We start from the raw sequence: 14,101 nt of genomic DNA on the forward strand, positions 1-14,101 counted from the left end.
CTCATAGGCTTTCATAAGTGTCCTATAGGATGTTCTTGATGTTTCGTCGCGAGCACGCGGCCACCGTCTCTCTAGTCGTCTCAGCTCTCATTTCAGCTGCCGCAACTCCTGGGTATACCAGGGTGCGTGCCTAGAGCGAGTGCGGAGAGGACGCCTGGGAGCGATCTCGTCAATGGCAGTGGAGAGCCGAACATGCCAGTCCTCCACTAGCTCATCCAACGAGCCGCCAGGGGGCCTTGGATCCCGCATCGCCATCTGGAGCTGCAACGGGTCCATTTGACTCCGCGGGCGAGCATAAATCTGCTCACCGCCCTCAAAGGGTCGGGGTGGTAATTCAGACGGGCCTTCAAGGTCATGTGGTCTGACCATGGCACTGCCTCAGCAGTGATCCGGTCCACCCTCACCCCCGCCACAAAGATCAAATCGAGCATGTGACCGGCCCAATGCATGGGGGCCGATACAAATTGCGAGAGCCCCAGTGCCACCATGGACGACACTAGCTCCGTAGCCTGGCTGGAGGCCGCGTCCTCAGCATGGACGTTGAAATCACCCAGGAGAATCAGTCTAGGGTGATCCAACGCCGAGCCTGATACGGCCTCCAGCAGGGACGGCAGACTATTGGCCGGTGCATTAGGCGGTCGGTACACCAGCCAAATCGCCAAGGTCTCCTCAGCCTCCAGCATCACGCTGACACACTCCAAGCCTGCGATCTCAGCACTCGGGAGCGCCCTGAAGGAGTAAGCCTCCCAAATGAAAAGTGCCACTCCTCCCCCCCGCCCCCTAGTCCGTGATTGGTAAAGGACCAAGTAACCCGGCGGGGTCATTTGGGCGAGAGCCACTGTCTCGCCCTCCCTCGCCCAGGTCTCGGTCACGCACGCCAGGTCCGCTTGTTGTTCAATCACAAAATCCCGAAGGATTGAGGTTTTGTTGTTAATGGACCTGGCGTTGCACAGTACCAATGCATCCTGGCCCATGTGACCAGGGCCCTAGAGATGATGTGGACTTTTGTGGCTTCAGGCCTTTCTGAATGGATGAACTGCAACCAGGCAAGGCTGAACTTGGTGACAGTCCATGAGGGTTCAACATCAGGGAACCTGATATCCAATCTAGGAGCTGCCTAAGACTTAATACCAAATCCTGGGGCTCCATCCTCACACAATTAAGCCTTGCCCGGCTGCCGAGCATTGAAACAACCATCCATTTTGTTTCAGGGTTTTGCATGTTCCAGTCACACTGTAAAGAATTAATGGTTCTTCCCTTTCCCACTAACCTTGCCCCAGGCATCAGTACCGAATTTGCAATTCCTCCTTGCATGGCTTAGGTAAAAATGAGAAGAGGTTCACTGAGGTAAGCCAATATCCTGAGGGCTCGATGGTGTTTAGCTACCTTTCTGGCAAATTAGCTCTCAAGCCCCATGTGGGAAACGTGAACCGAGTTCCTTCCTTCCCTTCCCTTGCTGCCGTCTGACCCGCCCAAGTTTTCTTTTAGACCTTCTGCAAGAGGGTAGAAGCGAAGATCCTTGTAGGTCTGCGCAGAACTGAAGGCGCAGCTCTCTTTTGCTCCAGGTGGTGCCCCAAAGCAATAAACGCATGGGGAGGTAAGGCAGGGAGTTGATAGCACTGCAGAACCAAAGGGGGCAGCAATCTGGGCCCTTCTCATGATGTCCCTTTCTCTGCCTCTGTGGCACTGTCTGAGTTGCATCTGGGTGGACATGTGGGATGGGAATTTCCTGGAGATTTGGGAGACGGAGCCTGGGGAGGGCGGGGTTTGGGAAGGACCTCAGCAAGCTATAAGGCCATGCAACCCCACCCTCCAAAGCAGCCATTTTTTCCAGGGGAACTAATTGGGTTGCCAGCCTCCAGGTCGTGGCTGGAGAGCTCCCATTATTACAGCTGGTCTCCAGGCTACAGAGATCAGTTCCCTTGGGGGAAATGGCCGCTTTGGAAGGTGGACTCCATGGGCATTACGCCCTCTTGCTGTCCCTCCCCCTCCTCAACCCCGCTCTCCTCAGGCTCCGCCCCCAAAATCTCCAGCTGTTTCCCAACATGGGGCTGGCTGGTGACCCCAGGAACTGACCTCCATAGTCTGGAGATCAGTTGTAACTCCAGAAGATCTCCAAGCCCCACCTGGAGGTTGGCAACCTTGGGCCCCAAAGAGGCACTGCAGGAGGATACAACTTCTCCCACTCACTGGGACTGTCCTGCACAAGTCTCTGTGGATAAAACTACCCACATCCAGTCTGACTTTGGGCTACAGGAACTGTGATGAAGCCATTCGCTTAATCATACATCAAGCCGACAGAGTCGCCAGCTCTGGGCTGGGAAATATCTGGAGATTTTGGGGGTCGAGCCTGGGGAGGTCAGGAGTCGGGGAGGGAAATGACCTCAGCATGCTATAATGCCACACAGCCCACCCCCCAGGAGCTCCTTTGCATATTAGGCGACACACCCCTAATGTAGCCAATCCTCCAAGAGCTTATAGAGCTCTTCCTACAGGGGCTACTGTAAGCTCTTGGAGGATTGGCTACATTAGGGGGGGTGTCACCTAATATGCAAAGGAGTTCCCGCTACAAAAAGAGCCCTGCCAGGGGAACTGATCTCTCTCATCTGGAGGTCAGTCGGAATTCTGGGAGATCTCCAGGCTCCAACTGAAGGTTGGCAACCATACAAGTAGACGCGATGAAGCCAGTTTTGCTCCTGTCCTTACAGCTCATGTTTGACATCCGGGTGGGAGCCAGTGTGATCACCAAAAAGGGCACATGGTGTAGGGAGGCGCAGGACTGGCTGAAGACGCGCCAGCCCTGTGAAGTTGAAGGCCAGGCCTGGTTGTGTGAGGGCTGAGCCCCAGAATCTCACATCAAGTCTTAGGCAGCTCCTCGACTGGATACCAGGTTCCCTGCTGTTGCTAGGGCTGCCAAGTGGGGGCGGGTGGCAGGTAAAACCCCGCTTCGGAGGCCCAATTCTCGCCGCCGTGGAATCGGGCCCCGGGGGGAACTCCGCCCCTGAAGTGCCAGCGTGGCTGCGTCACCGGAGGTGACGCAACCACGTCAATCACGTTGGGGGCGTGGCCCCGATCATCGGAGGGAAAACTCTATGGTTTTCCCTCTGACGGTCGGGGCCACACCTTCAACGTGATTGACGTCGTGTGTCACTTCCGGGGATGTGCTGGCGGCGCGCATGCGCTTTGCGCACGCACATACATATCAACAGACGGCTCCCCTGCCGGTAAGAAAAATTGACTTGGCAACCCTAGCTGTTGCGCCCTTGTGAACTCACCCAGCATTATCAAAAATGGAAATTTAGTAGTTTTTAAGCAAATGTTTTCTATTTATAGAAATCTAACCGTAGTTTACTCGCTTTGTGCATCAGTCCAGCCCTGCGTCAGCTGCCTGATCTCCTCTCCCTCCCTCCCTCTCCAGCCAGATACAGGAAATCAGCTGGGCTGGCAGAAAAGTACTGAGGAAGACAAGGAAGGTCCAGATCCCCCCTGTGGTCTTTTCTAACATTAACGTTAGACCTCCGTTTAGCTCCAAGACCCGATTCATTCTGTTCTCCCTTCATTCTAGTTCTTCATTCAGGCCGTTTCCCCACCAGGGCCTTCATTTTCATTGGCGTCATTTGTTTTGTCCTGCCTGAGACCTTGGTGTTTTGCATCCAAGCAGCATTAAATTTTGCAAACACTCTACAATTCCCTGAAGGAATCAGACCTGCCAATTTGTGGGGAGCTCGGACAGCCGTTTTAGAAGCACATAGAAAAGGTACACCTTGGTGAGCTTCCCATTGCTTATACTCTCTCATGTTCTTATTACACTCTGTCTGGGGCCGTGATGCTGTGTCTTTTTGTGGCTTGGGGGGGCATAGTGGGAGGGCTTCTGGAGTCCTGGCCCCCTGGTGGACCTCGTGATGGCACCTGGCGGTTTTGGCCACTGTGTGACACAGAGTGTTGGACTGGATGGGTGACTGGCCTGATCCAACATTGGCTTCTGTTACATTCTTAAGTCTGGGGCAGTGATGCTCTGTATTCTTGGTGCTTAGGGGGTGGGGGCAACAGCGAGAGGGCTTCTGGAGTTCTGGCCCTGCTGGTGGGCCTCCTGAGGGCCCCTGGTCTTTTTGGCCGCTGTGTGACACAGAGTGTGGGAGTGGATGGGCCACTGGCCTGGTCCAAGATGCCTTCTCTTCTGTTCTTATGTCCTTGCACTTTCCTTTGCTGCAGATGGTAGGGCCCTCCAGTCTACCAGCTGCCATTCCTTTCCCCACTGTGACCGATACAAAATGCTTCTACCCAATTGCTTCGTATTGCCAATGGAAAGAGATGGAAAAAACAATGAGAATTTCCCCCCATTAGTTGGGGTTTCACCATTCATAATAAAACCATAATTAAATCAATGGGGGGCCCATTTGTTTCATTTCCATTCATTTTAGGAATGAATGTGCACACCCACACTCTAACTCAGCACCATGGGAACTGACCTGCAGTGGCTCTCGGGGCTCACTGTTCTCACAGATGCTGTTCAGCGATATGAAGCGCCATGAAAAATCACCTGAAGCTTTGGCGCTGGGTGTCTCCATAGGGTGTTGATGCCCAGTTCTGTATCCCTGACCTGGATGGCCCAGTCTTGTCAGATCTTGACAGCTAAGCAGGGTCGGCCCTGGTGAGGACTTGGATGGGAGACCACCAGGGAAGTCCAGGGTCACTCAGAAGAGGCAGGCAGGAGCAAGCCACCTGTGGACGTCACCTGCCTTGAGAACCCCTCTGGGGTTGCCGTAAGTTGGCTGTGACTTGATGGTACTTTCCACACACACACACCGATCTGTACTTCTTCATCCAGGTCTGGCTGCCTTGGCCCTATAATCTATTGCAGCGAAAACTGAAGAAGTCTTTGTGGCACCTTAAAGACTAACAGATACAACCCATCCGTTAATCTTTAAGATGCCCCAAGATTCTTTTTTTGTGCACGTGTGTTTCTTCCCTGGAAGCTGCGAATGATATAGCCAGCAGACTGCCATTCGTTTAATGTGTTGTACTTATATTGCTATGGGGGGTGGTAGAAAGCGCCATTGTTGCAGCCGACTTATGTGGGCCCCATGGGGTTTTCAAGGCAAGAGACTTTTGGAGGTGGTTTTCTGTCTCCGTGTACCAACCCTGGACTTCCTTGGTGGTCTCCCATCCAGACAGTGACCAGGGCTGATCCTGCTTCGCTTCTGATGAGATCAGGCTAGCCGGGGCTACCCAGGTCTCCAGGTCTCCTTCTCCAAGGTGTACCTGGCGGCACAGAGGGACCCGCATTCTCGCTGCTGCGCTCCCTCTCCTCACCTGTATGAGGCGGCCTTGCTCGTTCTGAAGGGTGTTTAGCTCCTGCCCCATCACGCTGTGTCCCTTCTTCAGGCTGTCGCAGTCGGCTCGCAACTGAGTGGCATGAGTCAGTAACTTGGACACCTCATCTGCCAAGCCGACCAACAAGGCCCTCTCCTGCCCCTTCGATGACTTTGTTTCCGCATCGTGGTCGGTCACGGCCCTCAGGAGAGAAGACTGGAGGCCTTCCAGATGGGTCAGGCCATTGACTTGATCCGGGCAATTTGGGTCGATGAATATGTTGATGCGAGAGCTGTCGGCTTTCTCGATGGTCACCAAGGCATTAGTCTCATCAGGATTGGTGCTGATGACAGGTGGGGATTCTGTGACGGGCGTGTGGTATTGGTTCATAAAGAGAATCGCACCGGTGACGGTCACAGCTAAGAGAACGGCCACAGACAGCAGGACGGTGCACAGAATATAGCCGCAGCTCATTCTCTAGAAACAGGAAGAGGGGAGGAGAGAGAACATCGGCATGCTTAATGTACCGAAACAATACAGCCTTTTCAGAAGTGACTCTTGAGCACACTGTTTGCTTCCTTGCACCAAAGGTTTTTAAAGTTGTGAAGGTTAGATTGGCATGTACCACAGAAGAAGCCTTTCAAAATCCTCTTGATTTATTCCTTGTCTCCCTCCCCCAAAGGGACCTCCATTGTTCTCCTCTCCTCCATTTTTCTCCTCACAACAATCCTGTGAGGTGGGCTGGGCTGCGAGGGTGTGGCTGGCCCAGGAAGCTCCCATGGAAACTTAGGGGATTCCGACCTGGTTTGTGCGGCCCACCAACAGTGTGATCCTAAGTCTACTCAGGAAGGATCCTACTGAAGTCTGTTCTTTGGGGCTTACTCCCAGGAATGCAGGACTGCACTACGAATTCCAGTATTGCCCTAATAGGGAATGCGGCAAAGAACTATGTTATTGCAGTCCTCTTTTAATATGAAACACACCTCTTCAGAGGAGAAGAAAAATGCTCACCTGCCAGAGCACTGGAATTATTAAAAGGAAATACTATCACCATTCACCATTTGTGCCTTAATCTCATGGTTCTTCTTCACACCCCTGGCCTTTCCTAACCCAGGAAACCTGTTGGAGGAGGACGCATGCAGAGACCAATATTTGAGCATGGAGGCAGCATTGGTCTTGTACAACCTGCAAAGTTCAAAACCTGCTCTGTTCTTTTTTTCAAAAAGAAGAAAACCCTTTAATTTTGTTGGAATAAGGCATATATAAATGAACATTAAAGTACCACAATAATAATACAAGATTAGCAAAGAGACAGTAGTGGATGTTTATGTGGAAGAAGAGTGCCATGTGTGTAATGCTGAGAATTCCATGAATGGAAATTCCAGTACTTTGCCCACCACCAGAGATATGCTTGGGGCCCTCATTTTGGCCAGGACCGTGGGGCAAGGGGGCAGAGCTTCAAGACCCCTTCCCCCCAGTGATGCCAACCTCCAGAATTGCAGCTTCTCTCCAGACAACAGAGATCAGTTCCCCCGGAGAACGTGATAGCTTCAGACATCAGACATTGTAGTTGGGGAAATCCCCTCCCAAATTCCCCCCTCCTAGGGTTGCCAGTCTCCAGGTGAGACCCGGGGATCCCCTGGAATTACAGTTCATCTCCAGACTACAGAGACCAGTCCCCCGGGAAAAAATGGATGTTTTGGAAGGTGGATTCTATGGCATTGTGCCCCAGTGAGATCCCTGTCTGCCCCAGGCTCCACCCCCAAATCTCCGGGAGTTTCCCAACCTGGATCTGGCAACCTCACCTCCCCGTATCCCCCACCGTGGCCAGGAGGGGCCTGGCATAACCCTAGCCACTGTGTGTCATTTCCCCTGTTGGGAACAGCACGGCTCTGTTTGCACCGCTGGAGCAAACTGACAGCTGTCTGTTTACCCCCCAGTGGGACAAAGAACAGTTTCTCAGGGCCGGTTCCATTGAGTAACATATCAGAGGGGGAAAGGTTACCCCCCTCCCCCCACTTGTGCTGTGATTCCAACTGGAACAGGGCCCCCTCCCCACGTGGGTTGTAAAGGGAATAAATGCTCGGAGCTCTAGTTGTGGACCTTCCAGTGTCACGTTCGTGGGGCTAATCAGCATCATAAATGGAAGACAACAGGCCCACTGAAAACATAGTCATAATGGGATGGATCCCGTGAAAACTGTCCAGTAATGGAAGGGGGGAGTGATTTTCACAGCTTACCCCTCCTGCTGCAGACTTCAGACTCCCCCTTCATGCTATTCCTTCCCCCCCCCCCCGGAACAGCAGGGGGGGGGGGTCAGAGGTCTGCTATGGGATGGGGGAATCAGTAAAAATTGCCATCCATCAGATTGCCAGTGAGACCAAAGCCATCCTAAGTATCCTAGGACAGTCTTGGTGTGATTTGGGAAACAATGGCTGTAAAGACTATGGAATGGAGAACAGTCATGATAAAAGCAACATGGGTTTGCATTTGCATTCCCCTGCTACATCAGTCGGACTCACGGGGAGTGCTGCCAACCTCCAGGCAGGACTTGGAGATCTCCCGGAATCACAAGTGATCATCTCTCGACTATGGAGATCAGTTGCCCTGGAGAAAATGGCTGTTTTGGAGGGTAGGATCTATGGCATGATATCCTGCTGAGTTCCTTCCCCTCCCCAAAGCCCACCCTCCCCAGGCCCTGCCTCCAAGTCTCCAGGAACCTCCCAATCCAGAGCTGGCAACCCTTTTCACCGGTAGAGCACCTGCTTTGCATACAGATCTGGGATCAGCTGGGGGGTGATGTGAAAGACCAGAGACTCTGGAGAGACTCTGGGATGCCTATAAGCTTTGCCAAGAGAACGAAAGGTTTCCTTTTTGTATGCAGTAGGTGGGAAGACACTTAGGCTCACGAGGATTGCAATTTTTTAGCCTCTTGTGAGATGCAACGGGTGACGCTTGGCATAGCTAAGAGCAAGCGGCATGATGGCTTCATTTCAAATCTTAACCCATGGCATGACCTCCCTAGGTAATTGTAGGCAAGTGACTGTCTTTTCAGCGTTGGCACATCTGCATACAGCTCTCCGATAGGGTGCTATGCGCTGCCGCAAAGATTACTGAGATTATCTACATGAACACTTGAAAGACACTCTGTAAAAGCTAAGTATTGTTATTACATTTGAAAGTGCCCTTTGGTGTGATCCTGGGTTTATAAGGATCACTTCAACTGAGTGGTAACCAATTCAGTTCCCCGTGAGAGGAAACATTTCCACACAATAAGATATTCAAGTATAGAACATGCGGGTACAGTCTGGGGCCCATGATTTATGAAGGAGACTGTAAACTGTATTAATGAAGAGCTAGTTATGTTAACTAAAATGGGCTTTATAGAAATAAAGCATTATACCCCCAATCTGGTGTAACTATTTATGCTTGGAAACCCCCCCACCGTGCCCCTAGCTTGCTTCATGTCCTACTTGATAGTTTCAAGGAGCTGATTGTTTGAGCTGTTCAGATGTGGCCAAATGAACTGATACGTTAATTTGCATAATTATTTCTTTGTTGCATAATTATTCTGCTTTGTTTTTTGCTGCAACCTTTCCTCTGCCAATCATCTGTCACTGCCTTGTATCAAGGAAAAAATTAAGTTTGAGATTTTTGAGTTGAGACTTAATACTTAGTGTTTCTACATGCCTTTAGTGTCTGTCTATGAATCTTGCAATCAGTTCTTACGATCGCTTCTCAAATAGATGGCACAGACTGTGCAGGCACAAAAACCAGGCAATGCATTGTAGCCAATGTTGCTGATTTAAATTATGCACTGGACCGCTGAGCAATGTTCCCTCTAAGCTGTGGAGTCTTGTGAGCAAAAATTCTACTTTGTGAGCTACTGGCCTTAAAGTTGTGAGCGAGTGATTTGGCTGCTGCATAAATCAGTTTGCTCTGGAGCCATCCTTCCTGAGCTAAGACAAAAATGTGTGAGCCAGAGGCTAAAAAACTGTGAGCTAGCTCACATTAACTCAGCTTAGAGGGAACACTGCCGCTGAGGCACAAAGCGTGGATGAACAGCAAGTGATTCTGTGCTTTACACATGTGGGTCAGTTTCAGTTGAAGGACCTTGTCCTTGAGGGACACTGCCTCTTCTCTAGTTAATAAGGTGAGAGGAAAAGGTGCTTGTGGAGAGGATGATTGGGAGCAGAGAAGTGGCAAACGGGTCGCTTAGCCCTTCCAATTGAAACCCCCCCCCAATTATCCTAAAAGATGCTGCACTGTCATTGCTAAAGGGATGGAAAGCCTCCAGTTTGAATTCCAACTCAACCATGACCTAGCTAGAGGACTGCCAAGACACTAATTCATCCTCAGTTTTCCCTCTGCAATGGAGGGAAATGATTATTGACCTCCTGTACAGGAGACCATAGGCCTTCTTAGTGATTTCCCATCCAAGCACTAACCAGGGCCGGCGCTGCTTAGTTTCCAAGTTCTGATGTAATCAAGCTAGCCTGGGCAATCCAGTCAGGATTTGCCTACTGCAATTCTATATGTCAAGTGTGCTGAACATGTTTCCTGTATGGTGAGAAGCTCCAAGGCCAGCACTTTCAGGGTCGGGTTTCCTTTCGATTAGAGAAGCTCATACGTTTATTGTGCATATATAAGCTGAGCCACAGGTGGATCCAGAGAGACTTTTCTACAGGTAACCCACGCAAAATCCTTAGAGGGAAAGAAATCCTGCAACCCTGGGTGCTTCACCTTCAGCTAAAGTTGCCGGCTCTGGGTGGGGAAGTACCTGGAGATTTTGGGGGAGGTCAGGGTTTAGGGAGGGGAGAGAATTCAGCAGGGTACATAATGCCACAGAGTCCATCCTCCAACACAGCCATTTGCTCCAGGGGAACTGATCTCTGTAGTCTGGAGATCAACTGTAATAGCAGGGAATCTCCAGGCTCCACCTGGAGATTGACAACCCTACCTCCAGCCAATTCATAGCTCCCTCTGTCTGCCTCTGTCTCTTGCTCTTTCTTCACACACATACCCTTCCCCTTTTGTTGGAAGGGGGTTCTCTCCAAGCTCTGATGGGTTCCTCAACCACAGCATGAAAAAATAAATCAGAAGACTATCCTCATAATTAGCCATTGAAGAAAAACAGCATTCTTTTGTCATGGCCCTCAACTTCCACCAGGGGTGCGGTTTCCCTCAGTCATGTAGGGTTGCCAACCTCCAGGTGGGCCCTGGAGAGTTCCCAAAACTACAACTGATCTCCAGATGACAGAGATCAGTTCCCTTGGAGAAAACAGCTGCTCTGGAGAGGGGTCCCTCTATGGCATTATACCCTGCTGAGGTCCCTCCCCTCCCAAATCCTGCTCTCCATAGAAGCTGTCAGACTCTTGAACAAACATACTCTCAACAACGCTCTCTGGATAGTGATTTGTTTCTTGAGAGATGTGAATGTATCAAGCTAAGACCATCTGTGTCAGAACTAACTCTTTTGGCGCCAGTCCTGAAATTATACATGGTTCAAACAAGCCCCCCCCCCAGTAATCCATCCAAATCAACCCATCCCCTCAGCCCGCCTAAACCTAGTGTGCTCCATTAGCCTTCCTCCCCCACCTGTGAACCTGCACTTATATTATCTATGACAGGCTGGCTAGCAGAGACAGGCATTCAGGGTCATTTCACATACTTCTAGTCGGGAGGCCTCTTAAGAAAACAGTTACAAAGCAGCTAAGCGAAGCAGGTTCCCACACACGCACTCTCACCATCCGCCCGCTCCCCAATGCCCAGATACACAATCATGTACAGGCCATGAAGATGGAACCCACATAACCCATGGGAAACGAGCCTTCGAGTTTGACAGAAGCCATCCCAAAATCTTGAGGAATTTCCAGACCTAAAGTGGAGCTGTCAACAGAACTGCATCTCAGCTCTTGGCCTCTCCCTACTTGGTTCCCAGGAAATTAAAAATCTCTAGCCTAAAAAACACTTCCTCACCTGGATGGCCCAGGCTAGCCTGATCTTGTCAGGTTTTGGAAGCTAAGCAGGTCGGGCCTGGTTCATATTTGGATGGGAGATGACCAAGGGATTCCAGGGTCTTTATGGGGTCGCCATAAGTCAGCTGCAATTTGGTGGGGGGGGGGGGGAAGAAGTCTGAAGAAGACAGGGCTCAAGAGTACACCAGCCAGAAACTACCATAAAATTTGAGGCAGAATAGCAGGGAACAAATATACGGGTTTTTTTTTTTGTCATGTTAAAGTCCAAAGGACTTGGGGAGTGGAGCCTGAAGACGGCAGGGTTTGGGGAGGGATTTCAGTGGGGTATAAGGCCATAGAGCCCACCTTCTACAGTGGCCATTTTCCCCAGGTGAACTGATCTCTGTATCTAACGAAGTGTGCATGCACACAAAAAGTCTGAAAGGTGCCCCTGGACTCAAACTTTGTTCTGCCGCTTCAGACCAACACGGTGACCCACCTGAATCTGATCTTTGTTGCCTGGAGATCGGTTGTAACAGCGGGAGATCTTCCACCACCACCTGGAGGCTGGAATACCAAAAACAACATCGATGACAAAAATAACGAAGAGTCAATAAAGATAAGTTGCAAAAACATTTACTGTAGTAATTCTGTAGAAAATTTTCTTCTATAATCGCTCACACGCTAACGAATACTGCGCACTGAAAACAATTAGTTTCACAATATTTGCTTTCTCTGTGGAGACCTGGGGTTCTGTTATTAGAGAGTCAACATGGAATGTTTCCTTCAAGAGCTCGTAAGCAGTAATTGATAAGAGCTGGGATTGCTACACGCTCAAAGCAAATATTGTGAAACGGATTGTTTTCAGTGTGCAGTATTCGTTGCATGTGAGCGATTCTAGAAGCAAATTTTCTACAGAATTACTACAGTAAACGTTTTTGCAATGTATCTTTATTGACTCTTTGTTATTTTTGTCACGGATGTCGTTTTTGGTATTCCACTTCCTCCCGTGATCTCTCATTTTTGGCTTCTTCCTGCTGGAGGCTGGTAGCCCTACCGAGTGCCCTGTGAGGTGGGTTAGGCTGGAAGCCTGTGTCTGGCCGAGTGAACTGTTCTTAAGAACGTAAGAAGAATCCTGCTGGATCAGACCAAGGCAATGACCCCATTTATTTATTATTTTTGTTTACTTCATTTATACCCCATCTTTCTCCACAGCAGAGACCCAAGTTGGCTTGCATAATTCTCCTCTCTTCCATTTTACCCTCACAACAGCCCTATGAGGTAGGTTAGTCTGAGGGTGTGTGACTGGCCCAAGGTCACCCAGCCAGCTTTCATGAGAGAGTGGGGATTTGAATCTGGGGGTGTGATCACACAAGCAGTTCGGCCTGATATAGCCACCCCTCCCCTCCTGATCAAATGGGCGCAGTCACACAGTCACATCTGTCAGGTGTTCCCCGGGCATACTCACTCCATTGTAGGATGACTTGGAGCTGGGTTAAAAAGGCACCACATCACAAGTTGTGATTTTGGTTCCCGGTGCATTAATTGCGCGTGGCCAGATGTCTGCATGTGGGGGAGCATGCACAGAATGGATAGACGGTCTGAAACTGCAGACCTGTTCCCACCACTAGGGCAGGTTTTTGGAATTTTTGCCTATATGCACATGTGCATGCGTGTGCATGCGTGTTCCCATGTGCATGCATGAGCGCACATGTGCACACATGCGTTTTGAAAAATGACTGGGCAGCGCGCTCTGTGGCTGAGGTGCTGCAGTAATGTGGATGCCTGACCACAGGATGTCCGTGTGGGTAACTCACAGCAGGGTGTGCTGTCTGGATGATATGCCCCTCAACACTTTAAACTGGTACAATTAGAGGCGGTGTCATATCGTGCTGAGCTGCCAGTGTAATCACACCCTGGGTCTCCCAGATCCTAGCCTCACACTTTCTAACCACCACACCATGCTGGCTCCAGCGTTCATCTCCCACATGGTCAACCAAATGCCCCTGAAGACCTACAAGTACGGCACTGGTGCTAAGGCCCCTTCCAGTTGTTGTCCCTCCTCCTCGAAGTTGGTATTCAGAGGTACACTGCCTCTGCCATGGAGGTTCCATTCAGCCATCATGGCCAGTGGTCACTGATGGACTCATTCAGGGGTCATTTCATAGAAAAAGAGCTAGGGGAACTCATTAGCATAACTCATTAGCATATGCCAACCCCCCTGACATCACCGGAAGTGTGTCATAAGGCCACACCCCCTGACATCACCGGAAGTGTGTCATAATGCCACACACCCCACCCCCAATGGTCCTGGCCGCTGCCGCCGGCCTTGCAGCTCCACTGCCGAGCCCTATGAGGGGCCCGGCGGTGGACCTGCAAGGCCAGCGGGAGTGCAAGGAAGCCCCGCGAAGGCCCTCCCTGGCCCCAGGCAGGCAGGGGTGGGGAGAGGCAGGGAGGAAGCAACTTAGCCTCCCTCTTCTCCTGCCTCCTCCTGGCTGAATGAGGGCCGGAAGCGAGGCGGCCAGAAGCAGGGGGCGGGGCTTCGTCATGAGCCCCGCCCCCTGTACCTCACCCGGGGGAACTGCGATCCCCCGCGATCCCCCCCGAAATGACCTCTGGACTCATTCACCATGAATGTGTCTCTTCACAACTACTGTCTCCTATTTTCTATCTCCCCCGTTCTGGGGGACCACCTAGTAGTCTTTATTAATTTATTTATTAGTTTGATTTATATCCCGCCCTCCCAAAGGCTCAGGGTGGCTCACATGCGGCAAGGCCGAGTGCAAAATATAATACAACATACAATAAATAGAACATTTAAAATCACAACA

The 14,101-nt window shown here is 50.8% G+C and overlaps 1 protein-coding gene across 1 annotated transcript in view; it reads right to left on the reverse strand.

Moving 5' to 3' along the window:
* FIBCD1 (fibrinogen C domain containing 1) overlaps nucleotides 1-14,101 on the reverse strand; it is a 172,433-nt gene that overhangs the window by 68,970 nt on the left and 89,362 nt on the right. The window contains exon 2 of the mRNA XM_015409479.1: nucleotides 5,314-5,790. Coding sequence (XP_015264965.1) covers nucleotides 5,314-5,790 — 477 coding nt within the window. The remainder of the gene's footprint in view (nucleotides 1-5,313; nucleotides 5,791-14,101) is intronic.

This window comes from Gekko japonicus, unplaced genomic scaffold, assembly GCF_001447785.1.
Source record: "Gekko japonicus isolate JY-2015 unplaced genomic scaffold, Gekko_japonicus_V1.1 scaffold920, whole genome shotgun sequence".
Taxonomy (NCBI): Eukaryota; Metazoa; Chordata; class Lepidosauria; order Squamata; family Gekkonidae; genus Gekko; species Gekko japonicus.